Genomic DNA, 26791 nt, shown 5'->3' on the forward strand with positions numbered 1-26791 from the left:
TTTGTGGGTTGTTGGCCACAAACAATGATTAATTAAGTTCTAACCCTGAACTCCCCCAGTGGGCCTGAATTAAGAATTTAAACCCCTTTGTTCCCTACTTGTTCTTCAAGGATTAAAAGAAGTGTTTGTGAGCAACAGAAGCAAGAATTATCTTTTCAGAGACCTCAGTCTTTCATTATCTGAGTTTTAAAATCCTCTGAAACGCTTCTCTGGGGACGTTGTTGGGTTTCTGCTTCTCATTAAGGTAATGAAAATTCTTGAGCCTGTATTTAGAAATGAAAGGAGACTTCCATAGTGGGCCAGAGTGAAAAGGTGCTAAAATCCATGACTAGTGCTCATCCTGAATTTATGGAAAGAACAGAGCTTCTATCAAACCACCTACACACAGCCTTTTATCAGAGCTTCAGTCTGAGGAGAGGCTCTTCCCTGCCGAGAGAAGTGCTTAGGGATGAAAGAGCTCTCGACCCACAGGCTGCCCTGCTTTCATCTCTGCTCAGCGAGAAGACTCGTGAAGCTCAAACTTTTCTTTCTATATAAATTATCACATAAATTTGGCCACCGAGTGATCTCAGAAGGCCACAGTGGGTCCGGCAGTGCGAGCTCCTGGCCCAGCAGGGTTATCCCAGAGCCAGGATCGTGTCCCGATGGCTCTGGAACATCTCTGGTGAGGGAGACTCCAAACCCTCCTGGGCAACCTGCTCCTGTGCGTGGCCACCGGTGACGAGCGCTTCTCTAACGCCTGGAGCTTCTTCGTTGCTCTCTGTTTCGCTGATTGAATCTAACATCAAAGAACATTCTTTTTTCATAAAAAAATATAAATTCCGTATTTTGTAGCGCTCAGGGGACACGGAGAGTCCTTGCTCCCCTCGGGGGTACCGGGGGGTTCCTGCTTCCCTGGGGGACACGGACAGTCCCCGCTCCCCTCAGGGGACATGGGACAATTCCCGATCCCCTCAGGGGACACGCGACGGTCCCCTCAGGAACACGGACAATCCCGGCTCCTCCAAGGAACACGGGACGCTCGCCGTTCCCCTCAGAGACGCGGGACAGACCGCGCTGCCCCCAGCCCCTGCCGCCACGGCCGGCGCGTTGCTATGGCGCGGCCCCGCCCCGCCCCTCTCCGCGCGTCCCAACATGGCGGCGGCGGGCGGGGGCCGGCGGGCGCTGCTCCCGCTCCCGGTCCCGCTCGCGGTGCCGTTCCCGGCGCTCTTCCTGGTGCTGCTGGCGGCCGCCGCCACGGCGCGGCTGTACCGGCCCGGGCACGACCCGCTGACCGTGCTGACGGCCAGCTCCGTGCGGCCGGCGCTGCTCAACTCCTCGGCCGCCTGGGTGGTGCAGTTCTACAGCTCGTCCTGCGGCCACTGCATCGCCTTCGCGCCCACCTGGCGAGCGCTGGCGGGGGACGTCAAAGGTGAGGCTCGGACCGGGTCACCGCACACGGCCCCGCCGGCCCGGCCGCTGTCCCGCGGCCCTTCGCGGCCTCCCGCGGTGCCCGGAGCCGGTGCAGGGCCGCGGCGGTGCCTGGCGGTGCCCCGGGGGCGCGCTGGGCTGGGGGACCGCGGGGCCTCGGTCACTGTGTCACCGGCGGGCCATGGCACGTGTGCCTGGGGGTGTGTGAGCATCAGCCTCATCCCCTGCTCTGGCGTGTGAGCATCACCCTCATCCCCTGCTCTGGTGTGCGAGCATCACCCTCATCCCCTTCTCTGGTGTGTGAGCATCACCTTCATCCCCTGCTCTGGTGTGTGAGCATCACCCTCATCCCCTGCTCTGGTGTGTGAGCATCACCCTCATCCCCTGCTCTGGCGTGTGAGCATCACCTTCATCCCCTGCTCTGGTGTGTGAGCATCAGCCTCATCCCCTGCTCTGGCGTGTGAGCATCACCTTCATCCCCTGCTCTGGCACATGAGCATCACCCTCATCCCCTGCTCTGGTGTGTGAGCATCACCCTCATCCCCTGCTCTGGTGTGTGAGCATCACCCTCATCCCCTGCTCTGGCGTGTGAGCATCACCCTCATCCCCTGCTCTGGTGTGTGAGCATCACCCTCATCCCCTGCTCTGGCGTATGAGCATCATCTTCATCCCCTGCTCTGGTGTGTGAGCATCACCCTCATTCCCTGCTCTGGCATATGAGCATCACCCTCATCCCCTGCTCTGGCGTGTAAACATCACCTTCATCCCCTGCTCTGGCGTGTAAGCATCACCCTCATCCCCTCCTCAGGTGCTGCCACACAGCCAAAATAGCACATAGGACAGAGCAAGGGGTGCATGGTGGAAGCACACCTCCAAATTAAAGGTTTTGAAGGAATCCAGGCATAAACCATTACCTTGCATGCACACAGCAGTGTGGTTTGCATGTAAGTGTCCCTGTGAAGCCAAGGTTTGTTTACACTGAACTCTTGAAGGCACGATGTTTATCTTCTAAATGTTTTCTCAAGAGAGCAGCTTGTTTCAGAGGATAAGCAAAAAATACTGTGGTACTGGAGAGGCTGTGTACACACTTGATTTATATCTGGCATATTCAATGTAGTGTGGATGGGCTCAAAGAGGGGAAAGGACCACCAGAAAATAACACAAAAATCAAGCAAAGTGAGAACCAGGTTTTCAGATTTCTCGATTAGTGACTTTAAAAGTAATGGTGGCATCTACAGCTTATGCTGAGGGACCTGCCTTGCTGTCTCTCAGCCTGCTCAGTTTTTTTGACAGGTGCTGAAGAGTTTTACTCTATTTGTAGATGTAAGGAAAGAAACAGGCCCCTGAGGTATCAATTAAAGTTCAGTACTTCTGCTGGGGAGGAAACGTGTGATCAGATTTGTAGGAAATGTTATGCTTAATACAGCAGTGTAAAAGGCTTTTAAACTACTCTTAATTCACATTTCACCCAGGAGAGGTTTCCAGGATGGATTCAGCAGTTTTTAATGCATCATGGTTTCACTTTGAGAGGAACTGAAGAGCTCTGGCTGTTCTGTGACACTCTGAAAAGCGTTAACAGCTCACACAAAATGTGGGTGAAGTATTAGGTGTGCATTTAGATCTCTGGACATGGAAACCCACCCTAAAATAGGTGTATCACACACTGAGGAATTGTGAGTGGTGAGCAAAAACTCAAAAGCAGAGAAACACAGAACTGTCGTGGTTTTCAGAGCACTTCAAATGCTCCTTACTTGCATGAAGGGTTTGTTTGTAAACCAGCAACTTTCTTCTGTTTAATTTGCATAAGTTTATGTAACATTCTCTCTCCTGCTTTAATCTGCTTGTGGCCAAAATAATATTAGATTTTCTCCTTCTTTGAAGTAACAAGGAGGTCTTTGAGCACAGCAGTGGAGAGCATGAAGAGCCCAAACTGGCCAGAGGTTTGGTCAAAATAAGACAGGGATTTAGACAGGATTACAGCAGTGTGATACCTTTGTAACTTGTAAAGACTTCCTAAAATACATATTTTCTTCCTCACCAGCAGACATGGTAACTGCAGATGCTGTCATGTACTTGTATCACTGAAATCAATTAAAGGCCTCTCTCCGTTAATCCATTGAATTTTATGAAAACTTTTTATTTAGGAAGTGGATTTTGAATTTTTGTGGACATTGGCACAACCAGCAAATGCTATTGGCTTTTGGTGTTACTTGTCTGCCAAATATTTCCATTTTCAAGCTGGATGAATGGATTTTAGGAGACTGAGAACAGTCACACTTTTCATTGGTAGCTTCATCAAAGAAACCAAATCCAAAACATTTTGCCCACTTAATCTGTCTCAGCATTTCTTTTTCAAAGATATTTACTCATCTGCCAGGATATTAAAGGATATCCTCGAGGATGCAGAACTCCTAGATCACTGGGGTTATGTTTGCTTATTTGGTGTCCAAACAAAATCCAGTTAAATTGGTGCAACAGCTTTGTCCAAAAAAAGGCCTGTGCTAATAGACCTAATTTTAATTTTGTTTCTCATTTGTTAAATCTTGGCAATACTACCATTGCAGACTTCACAACAGAACATAATCCTCCTGAAAAATAGGATCAGTGCTTGCTTTTGTGTAATTAATGTTTTTATTTTGATACTCCCTCTCAGAACAGGCTTTAAGCTCAGTCAGTGCTGCTGCTTTCCTAATCACACATTTCATTTTATTACAGCATTGGCCAAAGTGGCCATTAGAGTTAATTATCCTTTTTCTGTCTAAAAAATGATTAAGTTTAATCAGCAAAATATATACAGGCTGGAATTATGTGTAGTAACAAACCCTTGGAAATCACACATAGGACAACTTATGCATTAGACATAGAATCAATTCTCAGTTTTCCAATCCTCAGGATTTGGGGTAACTGTCTAAATTTAGCAGGTTTTGTTTCAAATCCATAATAATGATTTCCTGCTAGAAACTGTTCTTTGAACACATTTGGTGGGGAGCTGCAGTCACCTTGTTCAGGAAACAGCCAAGTGTCAAAATGGGCAGCTCTCAAGTAGCTGTGAGAGAGAGCTGCCTGTGATCAGGCTTTTACCCCCCTGGCTGAAACTTCCTGCTGGAAACCAGCCAGCTTTATGGGAAGGAAGTGAATTCCTTGTCATTCTCTGGTCGATGCTCTGTGGCATTTCTCACATGGCAGGTTTAACCCACCTGCAGGATTCCAGTTTGTCCAACGCACCCCTGTCATTCACTGGAGCTTGTTTAGCATAAACAGAGATTGTGTTGGTTAATGCATCCCTCATCTGCCTCTTTCCCATCGCTTGTGAGTGAGTATTTCACAACCACTAATGCTAATTTCAAATTAATCAGCATTTTGAGAAAAGCCAGCCCAGGCTACAGCGCTGCAGTAACTCCAGAGTGTCAGCTGTGCACTCCAGCAGCTCTGGCACCCCTTGGAAAGCAGAAGCTCCGTTTTCAGCAGCAGCAGGAATGTTAAGCAGCACATCCCAGCTGGTGCTCTTTAACCCGGGTGTTCAGCTGGGGTGGGGCTGCTTTGTTGTGCGGGGTTATTTGCATTGAGTTCAGAGAGCTCCCATTCATGGCGAGGAGGAGGATCCAGACAGGTGGAAAAAAGAGGAGGAGTGGTGAAAGTTGAATGAAGGAGATAACCAGAAGCCAAACTTTTCTTTTGTGTTTTGCATTTTATTTGATGAAATGGGCTGTTGTGTCCTTTGTGCTGCTGTGAATGGGTGCCCATCTGCTCTCCTGGTGCCCGCTCAGCTCTTGGCATGTTCAGCACAAACCTCTCCATCAGCTGCCCTGGCCTCCTCCAAACACAAGCAAAGGTCAAGCTAAATTTCACAGACCAGAACTGTCCATCAGCTCTTGAACTTGATGAAGCTTTCATGCTCTTTGCCATAAAAGCAGCTTTAATTTTAGTGCTTTTTAAATTTTATTGGGAATCATGGGGGACCTTCAAATTCTGCCCACGGCTGGTTTGATTTAACTTTACTTTCAAAAGCAGCTAAGGATTCTCTTGGAGTGGTTCTTCCTTAAAGTGATTGCTGTAGCAGAGGCTGGCTCAAAAAGATAAATTCCCAGCAAAAAGAGAAGGAAAAAGCTGTAAGTTAGTTGAAAGCTTTTATTGAAGTTATATAAGCATATTTATGGAAATCCTTGAACTCTCGTGGTTGTTGCTATAAAGTCAGAGTGATGCTCAAACTCAACTATTGAACACTCTGCTTAAAACTCAGGTATTTTCGAGGGTATAACTAATGTATTTCTGAACAATACTGCCAGATAAATGCAGCTTTCAGCAGACACTACATGAGCTGGGATTGTGTGTAATTCTGAGACCTCTGAGAAAACTGTAAGTTGGAGAAAAAGCAGCTTGTTAAAAAAGCCCTAATACAAGTTGCATCAAATTTATGGGTTTGGAATTGACAGCCATGTGGATGAGTTACTGTTGGATGAATTTTATTCAGTTATATTCATTCTGCATGCTCTATTTTATGAACACAGCTAATGGGAAAAGCTGAGGAATTCAATCCAGGTCCTTGCAAGTGTTGGACTGGCCCTGATTTCATCTTCCTGGATTCACTCCTGGAGCTGCTGCATTGTGTGCTGGGATTCCTCTTGTTCAGGTGCATGGAAAGCACTGATGCAGCCAAGAAAAACAGGGAGGTTTTAGTTATTTTAAAAATCAGTAGATTGTATTACACTGGGGGATGGAAATGAATGGCGAATGAGAATCGACCCAGGGCTGGATTTTTATGCCTCTGGAATCTCTGAGTCCTGTTGCTGGTTTCCATGGGAAGCAAGGTAATTCATCAGCTGGGACCCATGGTCACTCCTGCTGAAAATTGAAAGATATCTTTGTTTGCAGACTGGGAATCTGCAATTAGAGTTGGAGTGCTGGACTGTGGGGAAGAAGGGAACTATGAGACGTGCAAAGAATATGGGATTCACTATTACCCAACCCTCAGGGTAAGTGCAGAACATCCTGCCTTAGGCAAATTATGCATGTTTTCTAGTAATTAAACTGGGTAACTCGTTGTTCTGTAGCTGGAGTTTTGCTTTGCTGAGAAAACTGCAGAGCTGATAAAAGATTAATTTGAGGGGGTTTTGCTGAATGCAAGAGCTGATGCAGCTGTTTTGAGCAGTAATTGAGTTCTGAATCTGAAAAATTCTTATTGACAGAAGGTATGATTCTGTAAAGTATCATGTTATCACATGTATATAACCCCTAGTTTCAATAGATTTATTAGATAATAACCATTTGTATAAATATTTTTCAAATTCAGCTGTTACAGGATTATTAATAATGTTTTTAGTTTTGGTGTGTGAAAATAAAGGGAACACATTGAAATTGCCTCATGAAAACAGCTTATTGCATGACCAATTAAAAATTTACTCTTGATAGATCCTTCACTGTTTTTGTGATTAGTTTAATCATATTTTTCATAATAAAATGCTTAAACTGCCTTTTAAAGAGGATGCCCACATTAGCCAAGAGTAACTGCCATTGTTCATTTTTATGCAATTTTTACCTTCTCAGTCAGTCTGAATTAATCACATTATTAAGTATGAGCAGATTGTGGTGGATGGAGAGGGTTGAATAAACTGTTTGTGATGACAGGAGAGGGAACAGGAGACGTTTCAGTGTAGGATTTGTGATCTTTTACCCTGATAGTAAAACCAATTTTTCTTTTCTTTTACTCTCCAAATTTTTAGGTGTAAATTGTGATATCCTCTTTATTAAACCTGGAGTCTTTTCCATTTTATTTTTTTGTAGCAGAAGGCAGCCAAGCTCCCTTAGATCTCCTGTTTAACCACTGGAGGGAGTTGGAAAAATGTGAACAGTGTTCCAAGCGCACACACACAGTTGGTAGCACAGATTTGGTGATCAGTTCATTTGTGTTTGGGTTAAAGTTTGCAGTGCAGGATCAATACACACCATTGAATTATGCATTAAGGGATTTTTCCTCTTGCTCTCAGGTTTTTGGAACTCACAGGCTAAGAGGGAACACTGTCTCCTGAGCAGATAAATAAAAATGTTTTGCAGTTAGAGCTGTAAAAGTAAAAACTCTTGAAAGCAGTTTTTATTCCTAAACTGGGCTTTTTTGTCTGATACAGTGACTTTTCTTTTCTCCCACACAGTACTTCAAAGCATTTACAAAGCAGTTCACAACTGGAGAAAATTACCACGGTAAGAACATTTTACTGTGAGAAATTCCCAGAGCAGTTTTCCTGTCAGCCAGGGCTGTGTCACACAACAAGCAAAATCCTGTCAGTTCCTTTGGGCAGGGATGGGGTGGACACTAAATAGCTCTCTAAGACAGAATATTTCAAGTACTCTATGAAGTGTTAATCAGAATTTTAGGCAGGCAAAATATTTCTCCAAGAAATTTAGGAATCACATTTCTTTTTTTTTTTTAGTGTAGCTCTTAATTTCCACAAATGGCTTGTTAATTTTTCTAATCCCTTTTTTCCCCACCACACTCCTCATCAGCATGAGATCCAATTTGCTCAATCCTGACTTTTGATCCCTCAGCCATTTTCCAGGCATCCTGGGCTGCACTGGGAGAGCCCCTATTCAGATGGTGACTCCCTGAAAATAGGCTTAGCCCAGGGTTTGTCAGGATCACAGCTTGAGGTGGTTTGTCTGGGACAAAAGTAATGTTGTCCCTTTCCATGGATGAACATTTAAGAGGCCAGAGGTCAGAGGAGAGACCACCTGCACCATTAACCCTTCCTGTACAAGGGAACTTTGGTTTTACCTCTTGGGCATTTGAAGTATTTTCTGCTTTTTAGTGTAGTTCTTTTAAAGCAAATAAAATACTCTCACACTTCAGTTATTTCCTCCTCTTGTGCCATGGCTTTGTGGCCTCTCCAATGGTAGGAAAGATACATTTTGGCAGATTTTAATTTGTGGTTATTATCCTGCTGAAGTTGCCCACAGCAACTACTGTGTAAATGTTCACATTGAGAATCAAGAATTGTTTGAAGAGAAAATCAGCAAGGCAGGCAGATGGATACATTTGGAAAAGTCTTGAGGTTTTATTTATTTTAGGATGGGATGACAGCTTTTAAATATGATCCCACAGCAACATTAAAATGAAATCCTACAACCAAATCCTTTTCTTCAGCCAAATAGTATGCTGAGTTTTAAGTCTGAATTTAAAACAAAAACCTGACCCAGAAAAGCATGAGAAGCCACATGCATAGCAAACCTTCATGGGAGTCATTTTTTCCCAGTTTTCTGAAGGGTTGTGTGGTTTTTTGGGACCTGTTCTCAGCAGGAGCAGATCGAGAGCTGCAGACGCTGCGTCAGATGATGATTGACTTCCTGCAGAACCATTCCCAGGAGCTGAGGCCTCCTGCTTGCCCACCACTGGATCCAGTGCTGTAAGTTCCTTGTTTTCAAATGTAGCTGCTCTCTGTTCACTCAGTCAATTAAATAAACTGTAGAAGATTAAAAATATTTTAAAAGTTGTTGTTTTGTTTTTTTTTTTTTTTAATACCAGTTGTGCTATGAGATTGTAAAAGGAAATTCCATGAGTAACAGTGGGTGTATTGCATTCTGTGCTAAATTGCTTTTCTTTTCCTCAAAGGTCCAGTGATCTCCCATCTCTTTTTGACAAGAGCAGCCACCACTACACAGCCATTGTGTTTGAGAGCAACAGCTCCTACGTGGGCCGAGAGGTAACGTGGGACCTGTGAGGGACTGAGTGTCTGTGGATGGAGGTCACCATAAACCAGCTGGACTTGAGCAACAGCTCCCTGAATGCAGCACTAGAGCAGGGCACCAGTGTTTGGGGCATCATAAAACCCAGGGATTTTATAGGGCTGCAGTGTTCACTCCCACAGAGGAACTTGCTTACAGAAGAATGTGATGTCATGTTAACTTCTTCCATTCTTATTTCAGTAGAAGGTTAATTTATCAGTTTCATTCTCAGCACAATTTTCTTTCAAGAATTTGAAAGAACACAACAAAAATATTGCCAGATTACATTATTGTTTTGTTACTACTAGAGAACCATTTTTAGTACTCATTCTTTTGGACAACTGTTTGTAATAATCTAAACTCTCTAGTTCCCTTTCTTCACATATAAATTTGGGGAAATTAAGATGGTAGCATAAAGCAGTTCAGAAACACAGAGGAAGTGGAAGTCTTTAGGTTCTGCTTCCCAATAAAATATTTGATTGGGCACCATTTCCCCACTTAAGGAGCCTGTTGTTAGCTCAGACAACTGCTACTTTTCTCTTCCTGGTAAGGATGAGTGAAGAAAAACAATTGCATAATTACCCAAGCATAATCTGTGTGGAAACATCCAGTGTCTGCAAAATGTTTCTAATTAGATTTGATGCTGAGGTGGCCCAGTGTCATGAGTGGAGGAGGTTGTGCTGCCAAGAGTGGGAATCACTTTGGGACCAGGCTGATTCCAGGCATTTGTTCTCTGGGAGCTGCTGTGGGCATTACTGAAGAAGTGTGAAGGTTATGAAGTTCCTCAGCTTTTTATCACACTGTTTTTATTATCTACAGTTAGAGGGGAAGACAGAGTCGTTTGGTTAACACAAATTGGAGTCTGCTTGCAGGATAAAAAATGTTTGTTAGTGTTATGTAGTATTTGAGCTTTATAAAATAGTTTAATGAAATAGAAAATGGCATTGTTTTCATGTTTACAACACAAGACAAAATGGACAAACCTTCCCATACTGCTGAAGAAAAGGAGGCCATGTGTCATCACTGATGGAAGGAAGGAGGAAAAGAACAGAACAGACCAAGAAAAAATAAAATTAAAAAAAGCAAAATAGGAGTAATAATTTCTAGAGAAGAGTAAATCTTCTTTAAGTGAAATTGTTCATGTGCATGGAGCAGCCACAGCTGCACTTCCTGCAAACAGCTTAATGATGCCCTTAAAGGATGATGCACTTCACCTGTTTATGTGTCTTGTCCTGCAAGATTGGCTATTCCTTGAACAATGTATAATTCATGGCATCCTCTCATTCCCCAGGTCATCTTAGACTTGATCCAGTATGAAAACATCGTGGTGAGGAGAGCCCTGAATTTTGATAAACCTTTCCTGGAGAAGCTGGGGGTCACCTCAGTCCCCTCGTGCTACCTGATACAGCCCAATGGCAGCCATGGATTAATTAGCAAGTAAGTAATTATCTGTCAGAAGGGGATGTTCACTTAACTTATAAAAATGTCAGGATTTGATGTTCTGACACCTCATCAATACATTGCACTGCCTGAACTTGTGTGTTCCCTATATTATCAATAAAAGACCTAATACTGCTTTATTACCACTGTTGCCTATTTAGAGCTTCAATTTATTACTGTGATACTTCTGAAATGAAAAAAAAATCTTTGGAATAAAAGTGGAAAAAATAAATAAAGCATCAAAATTCTTAAGAAAACCCATTTCTTGTGTAATGTGAGCTGACATTTGGATAAACATTATTTGTTCTTATTTTGAACAGAATTTCACACTCCTAATCCAAGTGATTTGTTATTCATAAATTAAACATTATTTCTTTTCATTTTGTATCAAAACAGGCCATGCTGCACTAGGACTGTAAAACATATATCAAAGTGAATAGCTTATTTTATAAATGCAGTTATTAGCTTTGGGCATTCACTTAGTCTGAGATTAAAATTACCTCTCTTTGTCCTTTTGCAGTTTGAAGCCTCTACGGTCTTTCTTTTCTTCATATTTAAAGTCACTGCCAGGTGTAAGGAAAAAACTCCTTTTGCCACTGCAGCTGCCTGCTCCAGAAAATAAAGAGGAGAGCACAGAAATCAAGGTGTGGAAAGAGTTTGATAAGTAAGTGATGCCATTGATTTTTATAAATTTGGTTATTAAAAATTACCTGCAGCTTTTTCCTACTATATGGGAAGCTGTGCTGTAATTTATTATAAAATCCTAGAGCAATTCCATAGTTTACTTCTTTTCACTCCTTTCAGTTCAATTGTGAGCAACTTTTCAAACAATTCACAGGTGAAATTACTGAGGTATTCTGGTTTTAGCAGCAAATGTCTGCACTGCTCTGGAAGGAATGTTTTTACCAGAAGTGTTGTGAAATATTCAATTGCCTTGAAAATGCCAAGGACTTATCACCCACTACCTGAAAGAAGTGAACAGTGACCCTGAAAAAATTCATGGTAAAATGCCAAGCTGTAACATTCCTGTAGGAGATTCTCTGTGTGTGCAGTAGTGAAACAGTGCCACTGGAAAGGCCTTGTCAAATGCAAGTACAATAGAAAATGCTAAAGTCACTGTAAAAGATGTTTATCACCCCAAATCCCCTGAGGTTTATCTTCACCCTCTTTCCCTCTTTGAGAGAAGGATGCAAAGCCTGTGCAGAGAGATAATCCCTCAGCATCTTTAGATGGAAAAGATGTGGGGCTGAGTGCTTTAATATAATACTTATTTTCCTTTCATGGACACTATTCGTGTCATCTTCTTTCAGTGACTATTATAAAATACTTTATATGGAACATTCAGTTAGCAAAACAACTTAGTTAAATTGAGCTGCTTTCCAGCAAGGCAAAATCTTTTTGACATGAATCTCCACTCCAAGTATCTTCTAAATAGGATCCTTTTGGAGAGCCTCCTGCATTCATGTGGATGTCTCTTTATTTAAGAAACTTGAAGCAGAATTTTGCTGGGTTTTATAACTTAAGTGAGTACTTTATTAATTAAGGAGATAAATTCAGAATAAGTCTGTGGCTTAAATTAAATTATAGATGTAGTATATATGATAGTAGATGATTCTGTCTTTTAATATGTTCTTTCCTGCATGTTATTTAGGAGGTGGGAGCAGCCAGTTTTTTCAATGCTTGTTTTTTAATTCTGTTATTTTAGCAACAGCAGTGCTGCTGAGCTCCTCAAGAAGTGTGAGCTCTTGAACTTCTGTTTGTTCAGTTCCTTTGCTCTGTCTCAAACTGCCTGAAAAGCTTTGAAAGCTGGGGCTGTGTGCCTGCTGCATTTGTACTTTGTAAACCAGGTTTAGTTATGAAGATACTTGGTTATGAGAAGGACCTTGGAAAATGTTTCATTTGGTTTATATGGTTTACTTGCACCTGTCAGAACTCTTGTCTTTAGAGCTGCTGTGTTTTAACTGGGAGGTAAAAGACCTGCAGTAAAACTGCTGCATTTGGGAGAGGATTTCTAATTGAGTCCTTCCCAACACTGACATTTCCAGTCTTGTTTGCACCCCTGCCCTGTGTGGGATCCCCTGTTGTTCAGGGCATGTCCTGTTTCTGTTTGTGGTCAGCCCGGCAGAGAAGCTGTAATTTCCTTACACCAGGGCTGTAATTTCATTTCAAGGTAAAGCTGGCTGGGAAGCAAAAAGTTCAGTCAAATCTAAAAAAAAACTTTCTCATGTGTGGTTGTGCCTCAATTTTCCAAACTCTGCTTGTGCCTCTGAGGGCTTTAATGACACCTCCTGTCATCAATTAACCTGGTGAGTGGTGAGGGAAGGGGTGCAGGAGGCTGCCAGAGCCTGCAGGATTATTTTTATTTTTATTTATTTATTTATTTTTATTATTAAGAGGATTATTGATGTGTGTTCCAGGTCCAGGCTCTACATGGCTGACCTTGAGTCAGGATTGCATTTCCTGCTCCGGGTGGAGCTGGCCACGCACAAGGCACTCGAGGGAGCTGAGCTAAAAACCTTCAAGGACTTTGTCACCATCTCTGCCAAGGTAGGCACTTCTGGGCTCTGATTATTTGTGAAGATGAAGTGACCCCAGCAGAAAATTTATTGTGGGGCATAAGTCTCTCAAAATGTCTTGCTCAGTGTTGGAGTGTGTGCATCCTCAGCAGCTTCAAACGCAGTCTGGTGGGTTTATTTAAAGACTATTTTTGAGGTATTGTTTGCTGTTCTGACATACTTACAGGGTTAAAATGCAATTTAATTTCACCTTAGGGGGCTCAAAATTAAATAAAGCTTAAGTAGTCTGCAGCATATTGAACAAACACTGTAAATATAGTCCATTTATCAGATTTTCAGGATAAGTGGCTATTGTTGCTCAGTGGGATTAAACCAACCTTTGTTTTTCATTCTTGACTTTTGAATTTCATTAATGCATACTTGGCAAATGCTGTTCTATTTAGAGATGTTAGTAGCTTCTATCTGGATTTTGAATATAATTGAGGTACTGATTTTGATTAAATAGATATTCAAAAATAACTGAGCTATTGAATATAATTGAGTATTTAAAAATTAAAAATGCTTATGTGTTACATTTGCATAAAAAGAAAATACATAAAACCTAATGCAATATGACTTGAAAAAACTTAAAATCATTTTGCTTTACAATGCCAGCTTCCTGAAATGACCAATATATCTTTATTTTTACTCCCTGTGTAGCTAACACTATGTTTTATTTTTAACAAGTGAATCAATAACTCTTAAGGGAATAATAAGTCCTATGTGAACCACTTCCAAATATCTGGGTTTATCTGAAAATCAGACAGACAGTTCCTTACCCAGCCAGCTCCCCCCTGCAGCCATCAGAGGTCAGAAATCTGCAGCTGGCCTCATTTCTTTAAGAAAGTGTGGTGGTAATCTTTCCATCATATTATCCCCTCTGCTCTTCCCCATGGCCAGCTGATGTCATTTGGTTCCCTGGCTGTTGTGATGAATGGGGAATGTTCTCTTTTAGGTGCCTGCTCATCTCCCCCTGCCCTGTCCCACCAGGGGTTGCTATCCTGTATTTGCTCTTTTTTTTGCCATGTAACCCTTTCCTCGTTTCTCTTGTTCATATTTTCAGGTGTTTCTGTTAGGAATTTTTTAATATTCTTCTCCTGTTTATAGTGATGGTCAATCCAAAGGCACAGAAATCTCTGATTCCCTGCCTGGGGAGTTTTTATGACTGAAATTCTGCTCCCTCTGGAAGGGTCCTAAAGAATGGCAGATACTTGACTTAATTCTGTAATAATTCCAACCCTCATTAAAGCAAAATAGCCTTTCTGCTGTAAAATAATGGCCTTACCACTGATTTTCAGGTCCTCACACTCCTCTGCCAGGCTGTGGCTCTCTAAGTTCTGAGTTAAGGAAGTCCCTGGTTCCAGATCACTTTGGAAATCACTGTTACACATGAAATGAAAATGTTCTTCTGGATAACAACTCCTAAACTCACAGAAATCTTACTAAAAATAACTAATTTTGTGATTGGTCTTCCAAAAATTCGAAGGATTTCAGCCTCTCTGTTTCACTGAGGTGTCTTACTCTGTTTTGAGCAACATTCTGAACTGAATTACCTTAATGTGAAATCCTAGATAATGTCAAGTTGTTCTGTAGCATTCCTGCCTGCTAAGAATTTTAAAATTTTAAACATTTTTAACATTTTGCACAAAAAAACTTGCTGAATTTTGTGAGCAAAAGCTGGTGTGAGATGGCTTTTTACTGCAAGCAGAACAAGTAATTAATTTGCTCATCAGAAAACGAAATGAAGCATTTCACAGACGACAAAAACACTTGGATAAAACCAAAAGCTCGTTGCTAATGAGATTTGTGCTTGAAAACGTTTTCTTCTTGGTTTTATTTATTTTTCTCAGCTTTTTCCTGGCCGTCAGCCTGTGGTGAAGTTGTTAGAGACCTTGCAGGAGTGGCTGGTGAGCCTTCCATTAGACAAAATCCCTTATGATGCTATCCTGGATCTGGTCAACAACAAAATGCGGGTAAGCTCTTCCCAGTCCCAGCATCAAACAGGGCATTAGGAAAGGATAAGATTCTGTATCAAAGACATCATTTACTGCTGCTCCCCCACTCATAATGGAGTTATAAGAAGGTTAAAATGAATATAAAGTGAAATCATTAACAGAAAAAAAAAAAAAAACCAACCCACATCCACACAAAGAAATTGAAATGAGAGAATTGAAATATCCAATCCTGGCCGGGTTTTATAATGAGCAAGCAATACTTGTTCCCTAATGTCATCCCCAGGGATGCAAGATTCCCAGAGGATATTTCTGACTTTGCTGTGCCTGCTGTCAGCAGGATTCTCTTGAAGGTCAGAGTTTAAGTGATGGGAAATTTACCCACTGAAATGTGCATTATTCCTGAAGAGTTTCCCCAAATACTCTCCAATTTCCCTGCTGGAATTCCATCCCACTTTGGCAAAGCCCTGTCACAGGGTTGTCTTTGCACAGAACTTCACAATGTCCTCCCTATTTCTGTCTGAAATTTGAAAGCCTCCTGTGTGTTTTAGGAAGAGGAGAGAAAAGTCTCAGAAATTAAAATGTTGTGCTACATTTCAGGTGCAATGAATAAGGAGTGGGTTTGTTCCACGAAGAAATAATATGGAATTTTACAGCCAGTGAAGCTTTACACTGTAAATCATGTAAACTTTGTGGACTAATAGGGAATTTTAGATTTTGGATGTGCCCAGGGGAGCTCTGGCAGTGTCGTGGAATATTTTCATGTGTTGTGTTCTCAAAAAAAAATAATCTTCACAGGCTGAACTACTTTGTGTGCTCTGTCAGACTGATTTTAGTAGGTTTAATGTCAATGACTGAACAATTTGTATCTTGTCCAAAAGGGATGAGTTTTATGATGATGCTTCAGAGTATCTGAGACATGAGGATTTTTGTTTGCCTGCAGCATGAACTGATTATCAAGTGCAGAAAGTCATTTATTGTTCTTTACCCTGGATCACCTCAATCCCATGTGGGATCAGCAGTGCTGCCACACTCAGTGGTACATTTAGGCCCCTAAATAAATAAATCTCTTTTATTTTTTGCAGATTTCTGGCATATTTCTGCCCAGGAAAGTGCAGTGGGTTGGCTGCCAGGGCAGCAGACCAGAGCTCAGGGGCTACAGCTGCTCCCTCTGGAAGCTGTTCCACACCCTCACTGTTCAGGCTGCACTGAGACCAAAAGCTTTGCTAAACACAGGTGAGCAGCAAATCGTTTTTGGTGTTTAAATCCTCAAGGAATCAGTTTGTGGAGGAGAGTGGCTGCAGGGCTGCACCAGCAGGGGTCAGAGCTTGGCTGCAGCAGGAAGCTTTGGAAATGTGCTAAATAAAGTGTGTGGCCCTAAAGCTGGGAGTAATAAAGCAGAAAAAGGGAAAAAAAAAAAAAAAAGAAAAAGAGAATTTCAAACAAATAAATGTTGAGCTCCCTGAAAAGGGATGAAAATTATTCAGGTTACCTGAGGTTGCACTGAGAATGAAATTTGAGGAAAATGAGGTTTTACCATCCAGTTTAGTAGCTATAAAAGATGTACAGCCATTAGCTGATCCTTCTGTAATGTTATTTCTTAAATTATTTCTTAAATACTGCATGTTACAACTTTTTGGTTTATTTTTTTTTTCCAGCTGAATGTACCTGTCATTAATCCCTGCAGTGATTTACTACTTTGCCAGCACTCTGTAAAATTGCTCATTTTTAGACTTGCAGCATCTTGTGAGGCTGAGTGTTAATATTCTGGTGATGGTTCCTGTTTAAGAAACATGCTGGTTCTAAAATCTATTCTCCTCACCCAATGAAAATAGAATCACTAATTCTAAAAGTTTGATTTTTATTATTGCCAGGACAGTGCTTTGTTTGGTTACAATTCTATTTAGTTTTCCTTTAAAGCCTTTTAAATGTCTTTTCCAAGGAATATGAGAATTCTACATGGACATCATAAAACTCAGAATTTTTCAATTTATCAGCTGTTCATTGTATGTTAAAAAGGATTTTGTTATTTCACATTATAGATCCATACATTTGTCCAGCACTATTTGCATCAGAGTGAAAATCCTTCAAATCTGACTAATTCTCCTGCAGAACAGGCATTTTTTGATAGCAAATCATTCTGTTGTTGATTTTTGTTTCTGTTTTTGTTTCTTTTTCATGGGGCAGTAGATTGAATTTCTTCAATTTAGTGCAGTGAGTTTGAGAGGTTTGTGCTGGATGATTTTGAGCTGTTCAGCAGGATCCTGCATAACTTAAATTTCCCCTTTTTAGTCCCAAAGTGTTCTGATTAAATCTATTCATTCTTAATATTTAACAACACAAAATTGCCCCTCAAATTGTGTGTTTCAGGCACGAGCCTGAAGTTAAAAATACATTGCAGGACCTGAGAACTCTTTGGCACAGTTAACCCTGGCTGTAAATCGGGCCAGATATGTGATGATCACTTCTTATGGTGAAAGAATTGGGTCAGTCTGAGACTGTGGGATTATGTCTTGGGAGGTTTTCCTCTCCTTATTGCTTGTTTAAATCCCATCTACTAAAAAGCATGATGTACTCCCTAATCCTTCCCACCACAGGTAGGGTTTTATGCTTCTTGTCCACTTTAAAGATTAGGGTTACCCTGAATTGCAGTAGTTTGGGAGGAAAGAGAAAAGGAGGATTACACAATGATACATGGCAGATGTTAATAGAAGATTCATCTCGGGGCTGATAAAAGAAAAACAACCAAAATGAGCCATTTTGCAATTGTTTGCTTTCTGAAGCAGATGGATTTCTCCTGATCGTCCCCTCTGCTCGAGGGCCTGGCACTCTGGGTGAACTCCTCTGGCTTTCTTGATAAAATTATTTTACTTGGTTCTGTTTGATACATTTTAATAATACTGAGTGGGGAAATCTGAACCTGCAGTGGGAGAAGCAGGAGGGATCCAAAGGGACTCAGGACAGAGCTGCTCACAGCCAAGAATGTGTAAAATCATTGTAGAAATCATTTCCTGAGCTCACTTCGTTGCAAGAAATGTGGTTTTAGGTAACAGGATGTCTTGGTGTGAATAAGACAGGCTTGTGGATTTTATAATAAATGATCTGGCATTTTTAAATCTAGTGCTAAATTTGACAGATTTCTCCACAAAATTAATTTTCAAGGGTGTACCATTGCACAGGAGAACAGATGAAATTAAATTTGTGGATGAATCTCTTGTTTCTCCACAAAGAGATAATTTTCTGGTTGTGTTTATTGTTTTTCCTAAATACATATTTCAATATAAATGGTAAAACTGTTCTGCCAAAATTTGTTTTAACTTCCAAAATAATTTTCCAGCCTTTCTTTTAATGCAGTAATTTAATCTGCTTTAATCTCATAGCTTTTATTTATACATGTCTGTTCAATCACAGATATTGAATGGCTGAGGAGAAATCAGGGGTTTTTTTTAGGATTTCTTTAAAGACTTCTTTTTGCTGCTGTGTTTAAGAATATCCCGTTGTTGTTCTAAATAAAGGTGTTGATGACAATCTTTATATATTCCCCATATCTGTAACAGATGAGTGCTCTGATAGTTTGAGCAGGTTTTGTTGATTTTTTTTTTTCCCCCAAGAAAACAAAGCAATAGTAAATTACTCGTGGTGCTCAGCAGCAGGAATCTGTAATTTGATCAATCTGCACCATAAAATGTGTTTAATTTGACAAGTGTGTGCTCGTGGTAACACACAGGACATTTTTAAATACATTTTGACATAATTTACTGGGTCAATTAAGCATGAATCAGAAATTCTGTGTGACAGAGATGAAACCATTAGGATTTCAACAAATTATATCAGGTTTTCAAGGCTCTTAGGGATGTGAGGAGCTGCCTGCTGACACAAGAAAGGCCACAAAGTTCTCAGCCTGTGCAGGCCTCATCTTCCTGCTGAATTCATGATTCTTTTGCATTATCTTTAGTGTGAAAGTGTAAATGTTACAAAAATCACGTGTTTGTGTTTATTTTAGGAGGAATTCCTGATTTATTCTCCCAAGTGTTGCTCAGCAGCTGCTCTGTGCATTCAGAGCCTGCCAAAAAAGCCATGGAATTAATAATTCTAATGAGATTGTGGAGCTCTCTAATTCCTCAGAACTGAGGAGTAACAAACAGCCCTCACAGGCACCTTGTGCAGGACTCACAGAGGGGCTTGGACTCTTGATTTTTTCAGTAGCAAAGTCACCATAACTTCAGTGCCTGGCCATGAATATAGAGGTGAATGCATAATATAAACATTTCTATTAAATTTACATATTGGGCAAGAGCTTGGAGAAAGTCTCCAATTCCACAGGAGTTGTGACATACAGAAAGTGGGAATTTTGCATATTTTAGCAATTTCACAAGGTTCTCTGATAAAAATGTCTGGTTTTCATTAACTAAGTTTGGTTTTTCCCTGAAATTTTGTAATTAAAATATCTCCCAAGATACTCTGAAAGGAGAAATTCCTCTGTAGAGACCACTTGACTTTTATTTGGTTGTGGTGTTCAGGGTAGCTTTGAGCTCATTTGTACAGGCTGAATGTGTGTAGGTGTTGGTACAAACAGCCACTTTAAATTGCAAAAGTGATTTATTTCAGCTCAGGTGTCAATTCTATTGAATAACAACGGAGCAAATTTTCCTTTCCATCTCTCCCCCCTTCACTTCCCTGCTGCTGGAGCTGTGTCTGTCCCTTGTCTTGCAGGCCTTGAGGACAACCCCCAAATTGTGCTGCAGGTGATGAGGAGATACATCCAGCACTTCTTTGGGTGCAAGGCTTGTGCTCAGCACTTTGAGGAGATGGCCAGAGAATCCATGGATTCTGTGAAAAGCTTGGAGCAGGCTGTTCTGTGGCTCTGGGAGAGGCACAACGTGGTCAACAACAGGCTGGCAGGTAGGGGAGAGAATGAAAACCATCATTCTCAGAGCTGGTTTCTTCTGAGGTTCCACCTGTTGCTTGGTGAGGCTCTTTCCAAATCAAAGGAGCAATTCAGCTGCTTAGCAGTGGATAAAAAAAAAAAAAAATTGCATTTCTTTCTGTACCAGTTTAGGGTTAAAAGCAGCCTTTGTTTTGGTTTGGGAAATGATGGCAGTTGAAGAAGAGGCTTCCTCAGGATAAAAGAGCCTCAACTCTTGGCAGATCAGTAGCTGAATAAAATAAAATCACTGTATAAAGGAAACCTGTGCCCCCTCCAGATCCCAGTGTTTTCACTTGAAAGTGCTGTTAAAATACTGGTTGTGTTTAATCCATTCTGTTATGGAGGTATCAAGTAACTAAAGCACTAAAGAAAATTGGTTTCTCTTTGCACTAAATCCCTGTCTGCTGTTATGGATCTGGGTAATGCAGCATTAGTTACAATTTCAATATGCTACATTGTGTTCATATTATACTCCTGCTGCATTCCCAAGATTTATGAAGAATTAAATACTGTTGTGAGTACAAACAGTTTGCCTCCTTTCTCTGAGGAGGAAAAAGGTAAATAATAAGAGATTAAATAAAAGCATCCTCTAATTTTGGTTCCTATAACAGGCAACTCCTGTGGACTTGGAGTTGCCAAGTGGTGGAGCAATGCACTTATTTAGAACATTAAGGTATTGGAAAACTCACATGGATATTGATTTAGGTGATGCAGCAGCCGGCTAAAATACCCTTTTAGTAAGAACTATAAACACACTGGAATAAATAATAATGTTAAATTATGCTTTTTCAGTTTGCTAAAATTTCTCTGTGGGACAGTGATGTATTTTCACCCTTAAAAGCTGCATCTGTATTTGTGGTGCTGAGTGAGAAATGATGTTTGGTCAATGAAAGCACCTTGGGGTGGGGGTCAGGAGGTGCCTGGGTATGGCTCTGCCCTATTGAATTATTCCCTGTTCCTTTGGAATGCACAGGATTTACAGCATTTCCCTCTTTGGCAGGAAAACACAAAGTACAGGGAGCTTTCTGTTTGTAACCTTGCTGTAACACATTTTGTTTCTGCATTTTTTATTGAAACAAATTGATTGCTGAGTGATCTTTAGGATAAAAAAGCCAATTTGCTCTTTTGCTCTTAAATATCAAGGAGACACATATTTTAAATGTCTTTTAAATCCCTATTTTACCCAAAATCACGGGGAAGTTTCCTGCTTTTAAAAAGAATAAAAAAATAAAATGAGAATAAAGTGCAAAATTATTATTTCTAAAATATTTTAAGTGCTAGTGTATTAATCAGGTTAATAAATCAGGGGTTTTCCCAGGTGGAGATTTTTTTTCTAAAAATTCTCTCCATTCACATTTTAAAATATTGGTTTTTAGAGCAAAGTGTGAGGCCAGCTGCAGTGTTCAGCTCAGAAACGTGGCCAGAGCTGTGAGCATCTGAAATGTTAAAATCAGCTCTAATTCAAGACAGTGTTACATATGTAAAGACTTGGTTTTTAGCTGAAAAATACATCTTAAACATGAACATGGCTATAAAATCCTGATGTTTGTTCTGGTAATGATGCAGAGCTGTGGAAACGCAAGCTTGCCATGGAATGGTTCACAACACAGAAACAGGAAAATATCTGAGTGTCTGGCCTTGGAGCTGCTCTTGCAAACCAGGCAGAAAACAGGGATTAAGGAGTGAAAAGAGCAGTTTGTTTTGCACCATAATTCAGGTTAACCCTGCAGGGCCCAGACTGTTGAGTGTTCCTGCCTTCTAAAAGCAGCAATTGCAGATTTGGGCTTGGGATTAAAATGCTGCAGCTTTTCCTGTGAGAAAATGGAAATAATTTTGAGTCAGTGTTTGTATTTTGAAATGTTTGGGGTCATAATTGATGAGAAAAGTTCCAAATTTGTGACTGTCTTTGTTTCATTCAGTTATTGTGCTGTGGCTTTTCATGCCAGCCTCACTGGAAGTGGAAAGCACTCCCTGGGCTGATGGTGCAGCTTTCCCTCTTCATCCCTCCTGACTTCTTTCCATTTCTCTTTTTCTCCTCCCAATTAGGTGATTTGACTGAGGATCCAAAATTCCCCAAAGTTCAGTGGCCAACTCCAGACATTTGTCCTGCATGTCATGAAGAAATCAAAGGGCTGCACAGCTGGAATGAAGAGCAAGTCCTGCAATTCCTCAAGTCCCACTACAGCAGTGAAAATATTCTCTATCAATACACCCAGAGCCAGGCTGACCCCAGTGACAACGAGCAGGGAGACACGAGGGAGGTGAAAGACAAAACCCTGCAGAAGAACTCGGGGGGAAATGGAGAAAACCAGCTCCAGGAGCAGGAGAAGCCAGCAGCTCCAGGCTCCAAGGGCTTGGAGAAGCCAGTGGGGAATCCTGGAGCTGTCCAAGGTAGCGGCAAAGGCGCCGCTGCATCCGTGAGCCTCAAAGGGACCAGGCAGGCTGTGTCCTTCCTGGGGATTGGATTTTCCAACCTAGACATGAGTCTGTGTGTCATCCTCTATGTGGCATCATCCTTGTTTTTGATGATCATGTACTTTTTTTTCCGGGTGAGGTCCAAGCGCTGGAAAGTGAAGTCTCACCGGTCCTCGGTGTAGGAGCTCTCGCTGTTTGTGGCTGTTGGGTCCCAGACACAGCTTTAATATTAATGATCAGGGATTTTATATGCAGTATTCCTTGGGTCACACCCCTTTCTTCCTGAGGCATTTCCCAGGTGTTCAGCTGAACGGGTGGAGCTGGCCTTGAGATCCCCAGGCTTTGCCCAAGGCCACCTCAATGTCCTCACACAGGAGCGTTGCATTTGGCAGTTAAGGTTTTCCATGACTTCCCACCAACATCCTTTACTCATTTCCAGAGTAAACATTGCATTATGCAATCCACTGTGCCTGCTGGAGAAGGAAATTGGATATTGTTTTGTGTATTTTCAAGTCAGGTGGTTTTTTTTAAATTCATCCAGAGCTGATTTCACCTCCTGAGTGCTGAGCAGTTCCTCTGAATGGTACCGTGGCTGCCTCACTGGGAGAAGCAGGAATTCTGATGTTTTTTTTCAGGAAACACGAGTTCTCTTCTGATTAAATCAATTCAATTTCACTTTCTGAAATATTACTTACATATTTAAAGTAGGAAGCATTTCATGTTCAAATCATTCATCCATTCTCTGGTGCATTCCAGCCAAGGATATGTGTGTGCCATCCCTAGGATGAGAGTTTTGGGGCACAATTAGCAGCCTGATTCTGATTGCTAAGTAATTATGGTGTTTTCCAGCTGGAAACCAATCCTGATGAACTCTAGGAAAGGAAAACAATGTTTTTAGAGAAGGACAGCAAGGTTTGTGTTACCGTGGCAGAACAGATTGGAAAATCTACAAATACTGAGTTTCTTCTGATGAAATTCTCCATCACAAGAGAGCAATTAACACTTCCCTTGGTATTTCCACCCAGAACTGCCCTGTTCTGGGGTGTCCAGTTTCCTCTAGAGCTCAGTGTGGGGTACTTGGAGCAGCAGTGAGAAGAAACCACGAAAACATTAAAAAATCATCCTTGGGAGTAGGAGTTGCTGTGATCCTGGCTGGGGGGGATAATTCACGTCCTGGATAGTGAAGTTTATAATCCTATCCAATGTAATTGAGCATGTTCTAGTTATCCATTACCTAATCTTTAGTTAATCCTAATAGGTTTTGGCCTCAATGTTTTCTCGTGGCAGTGAGTTCTCCAGATTAATTATGTTATATAAAAAGGCTTTTCCTTTCAATTCTACATTTGCAACTTTTAATTTAATTGAATGTTTGTTGGCTCCTCTGTTACAGGAGAAGGAATAAGGAGTCCCTGGCCAATTCCCTGCATTTACACCATTGCTGTGTCCTCCCCTGATTTCCCTCAGAACCCCCAGCATAGAAAGTTTGAAGCCTGGCAACAAAAAAAAGCACAGAAACTTCACAGGGTTATTTTTTCATTGTCAAACATTGGCTGTTCACAGAATTGAGTATTTCTGACGTGTCTCTGCAGCATCCAGTTGGAATGACAGAGCTGAGCTGCAAAGATTCACTGTCCCTTGTAGCTGAAGTTTATCACAGTAACACCCATGCAGAGGAGCAGCTTTCTGGGGCTGCTGTGAGCAGAGGAAGAAATCTCAGTTCCCATGACCCTGTCAGTGCTGCAGAGGGGCTGGGTCCGTGTCCTCGAGGACCCTCAGAATTCCAGAGTTCTGGCAGAAGGAACCATCCCGGCTCTTTCCTCTTCAGGAATTTATGACTCCCATCCTTAGAGCAGCTGGGCTTGGCTATTCAAACACCCTGTGAGCACAAGGGTGGTGGTGAGCCCGTGGGGAAGGGGCTCCAGGCTCATCAGGGCCCTTTGGTTTGGGCTGGAACCCAGTGAGAGATCCCAGGGCGAGGCTCATTCAGAGGAAAAGCTGGAGATTGCACACTGACTTTGGAAAATCAGGAAACTTTGGGGTGCTCTCAGCCCACCAGCAAGGACCCTTAGCTTTAAAAGAAAACTCAAACACCAGGAAAACCTAACCCAGCACAGCAATGTTGGATCTGGAAAACTGAGCTAGTTATTAATTCCTGCTGTCAGTGTTGCACATTCTCAAGTTGCAATTCAGTCATTGGTTGTGTAGAATTCCAGCAAATACACAGGCCTGGTTTCACAAGCTTTGACTCATTCTGCTCATTTTTGTCTGCACATGGAAGCAAAAGGCCTTGGGGCTTTGTAGGGATGATTTTGCCATTAAAAAACAGCAAATGTGGGTTTGGAATAAAGTTTGGGGGGAATAAAGTTGAACTTCCACATTGCTGTGACCCTGCTGCAAACACAACAAAATGAATCAATACTCAAACTTCAGTGGCTTTTTTTGTCTCTTCAGAGTATGAAAGTCTGAAATTAATGAAATTAGGATATTGCTTGTCCATGTTGGTCCTCCAGCTCTTGCCGGTGAATCAGCCAAGGCCTTCACTTCCATGTCCTCATCTGGGAAGGTTTTCTTGACTTTGAATTCACTTGAGTAAATTTTGGGTTTGTTTTCTGTCTTTCTAATAACAAATTTTACCGGTTTATGTCTCTGTACCAATACAGTGTGCACTGGAGGATGGGGGATGTTGCCAGGAAAGTGTTTCTGGTTAAAAATTGCCTCCAAGCCCCACATCCTCAACCTTGGAGGCTGTATTTGTGTGGTATGTTGTCCACAGAGGTTCCTGCAATGCCACTTCCCTGTGGGAATCGTGCTGTGCTGGGGCAGTCTCTTGGCCCTTTGTAATTCATGGAGCTTTCTTTGCTCTCAGGATGTTTTCAAATAGGAAATATTAAAATAAAAGGAGTAGAATGTGCCAGGAGAGACAAAAGCTGCAAATGCTAAAGAAACCTGATGAAGTGATTGGTGAGAATTCCTAATTTTCTGTTTCCAGTAGTGCATCCACCCTGCTGTTCTGCACAGAACTGGGTGGGAACAAAGGTCCCAGGTGTGGTGTTGCACATGAGGTGTTGAAAATAGTGACAATACCATTTCAGTAATTTAAATGTTCTATTTATTTGAAGTCAATAACTTGACATTTCCAAGTCTGTTCTGATTGGGTTGGATTTTTACTGTCTCATTCCTCTCTTGGAAGGAAAAGTGACTGTTTTGTACTAAATTGTAAATTAATGTGCTTGTTTAAAATAAACTGCAAACGTTTGGGCAAAGTGGATGCGTTTGGGCTTTTTATCTGTGTTTGCAAATTGTTTTGAGCTGAACTCTATTGCCAGGACAGCTCATGAGCATGTCCATGATAAACCAGATCCATCCTCTTGGGGAGATGTATTTTTAAGCCCAGACTTCTCAGGAGTTGCTAAGGAATCTGAACGAGGGAAGAGAAAATAAACCAGGAAGAAACAAATGCTTGAGTGGGTTGGTTTTTATTAACGGTTGTTTTTTTAATTAATGGCAGAAGCCCAAGTGAGGAAGGCCCCCCTGGGCAGGAGGGCAGAGGAGGGTGAGCAGGGAGAGATCAGCACAAGGGCTTCTGTGAGATCCTGGATGTCACAGCGTGAGAAACCACAGGGCTGGCAAGGGCCTCTGATGGTCCTGAGTGGGACACAGCCCCTGACCTCTGTCCTGGGTGGGACACAGCCCCTGTCCTCTGTCTTGGGTGGGACACAGCCCCTGTCCTCTGTCTTGGGTGGGACACAGCCCCTGTCCTCTGTCTTGGGTGGGTCACAGCCCCTGTCCTCTGTCTTGGGTGGGACACAGCCCCTGATCTCTGTCCTGGGTGGGGCACAGCCCCTGATCTCTGTCCTGGGTGGGACACAGCCCCTGACCTCTGTCCTGGGTGGGTCACAGCCCCTGATCTCTGTCCTGAGTGGGACACAGCCCCTGATCTCTGTCCTGAGTGGGACACAGCCCCTGATCTCTGTCCTGGGTGGGTCACAGCCCCTGATCTCTGTCCTGAGTAGGACACAGCCCCTGATCTCTGTCCTGAGTGGGACACAGCCCCTGACCTCTGTCCTGAGTAGGACACAGCCCCTGTCCTCTGTCCTGGGTGGGTCACAGCCCCTGATCTCTGTCCTGGTGGGTCACAGCCCCTGATCTCTGTCCTGGTGGGTCACAGCCCCTGCCCTCACTCCTGCCCGGCCACAGCTGCCCCACCCCTTCCCCGTGCCCGGGGAACTGGTACCACCCCACACAGGTTTGCTAAAAGTGCTTCTTAGAGGCTCAGACTAAAAATCCACTTAAAAACCGAGTTTAAAAGGGACGGTGTGGGCCATCACTGTCCCCAGAGATGTTCCTGGCCCTGGGGAGGGCCAGGTGCTGGTGCCACC

The 26791-nt window shown here is 42.2% G+C and overlaps 1 protein-coding gene across 1 annotated transcript; it reads left to right on the plus strand.

The window, feature by feature from the left end:
- The first annotated feature begins 644 nt into the window (after nucleotides 1-644).
- QSOX2 (quiescin sulfhydryl oxidase 2) lies at nucleotides 645-25675 on the plus strand. The gene is made up of 13 exons (XM_054516986.1): nucleotides 645-664; nucleotides 981-1411; nucleotides 6283-6383; nucleotides 7557-7605; nucleotides 8696-8804; nucleotides 9011-9101; nucleotides 10415-10560; nucleotides 11084-11227; nucleotides 12981-13110; nucleotides 14969-15091; nucleotides 16156-16306; nucleotides 19784-19972; nucleotides 22044-25675. The coding sequence occupies exons 1-13, from the start codon at nucleotides 645-647 to the stop codon at nucleotides 22592-22594; spliced, it is 2235 nt and encodes a 744-aa protein (XP_054372961.1). The 3' UTR covers nucleotides 22595-25675.
- The last annotated feature ends 1116 nt before the right edge of the window (nucleotides 25676-26791 follow it).

The sequence above is a fragment of the Molothrus ater genome, chromosome 20 (genome assembly GCF_012460135.2).
Source record: "Molothrus ater isolate BHLD 08-10-18 breed brown headed cowbird chromosome 20, BPBGC_Mater_1.1, whole genome shotgun sequence".
In the NCBI taxonomy this organism is placed as follows: domain Eukaryota; kingdom Metazoa; phylum Chordata; class Aves; order Passeriformes; family Icteridae; genus Molothrus; species Molothrus ater.

Excerpts from the sequence above, each read along its gene's own strand:
- QSOX2 (XM_054516986.1), top strand. The coding sequence starts at position 645 with ATGGCTCTGGAACATCTCTG. Across the intron at positions 6,384-7,556 it reads ACTATTACCCAACCCTCAGG|TACTTCAAAGCATTTACAAA; the intron begins GTAAGTGCAGAA and ends TCTCCCACACAG. Across the intron at positions 13,111-14,968 it reads TTGTCACCATCTCTGCCAAG|CTTTTTCCTGGCCGTCAGCC; the intron begins GTAGGCACTTCT and ends TATTTTTCTCAG.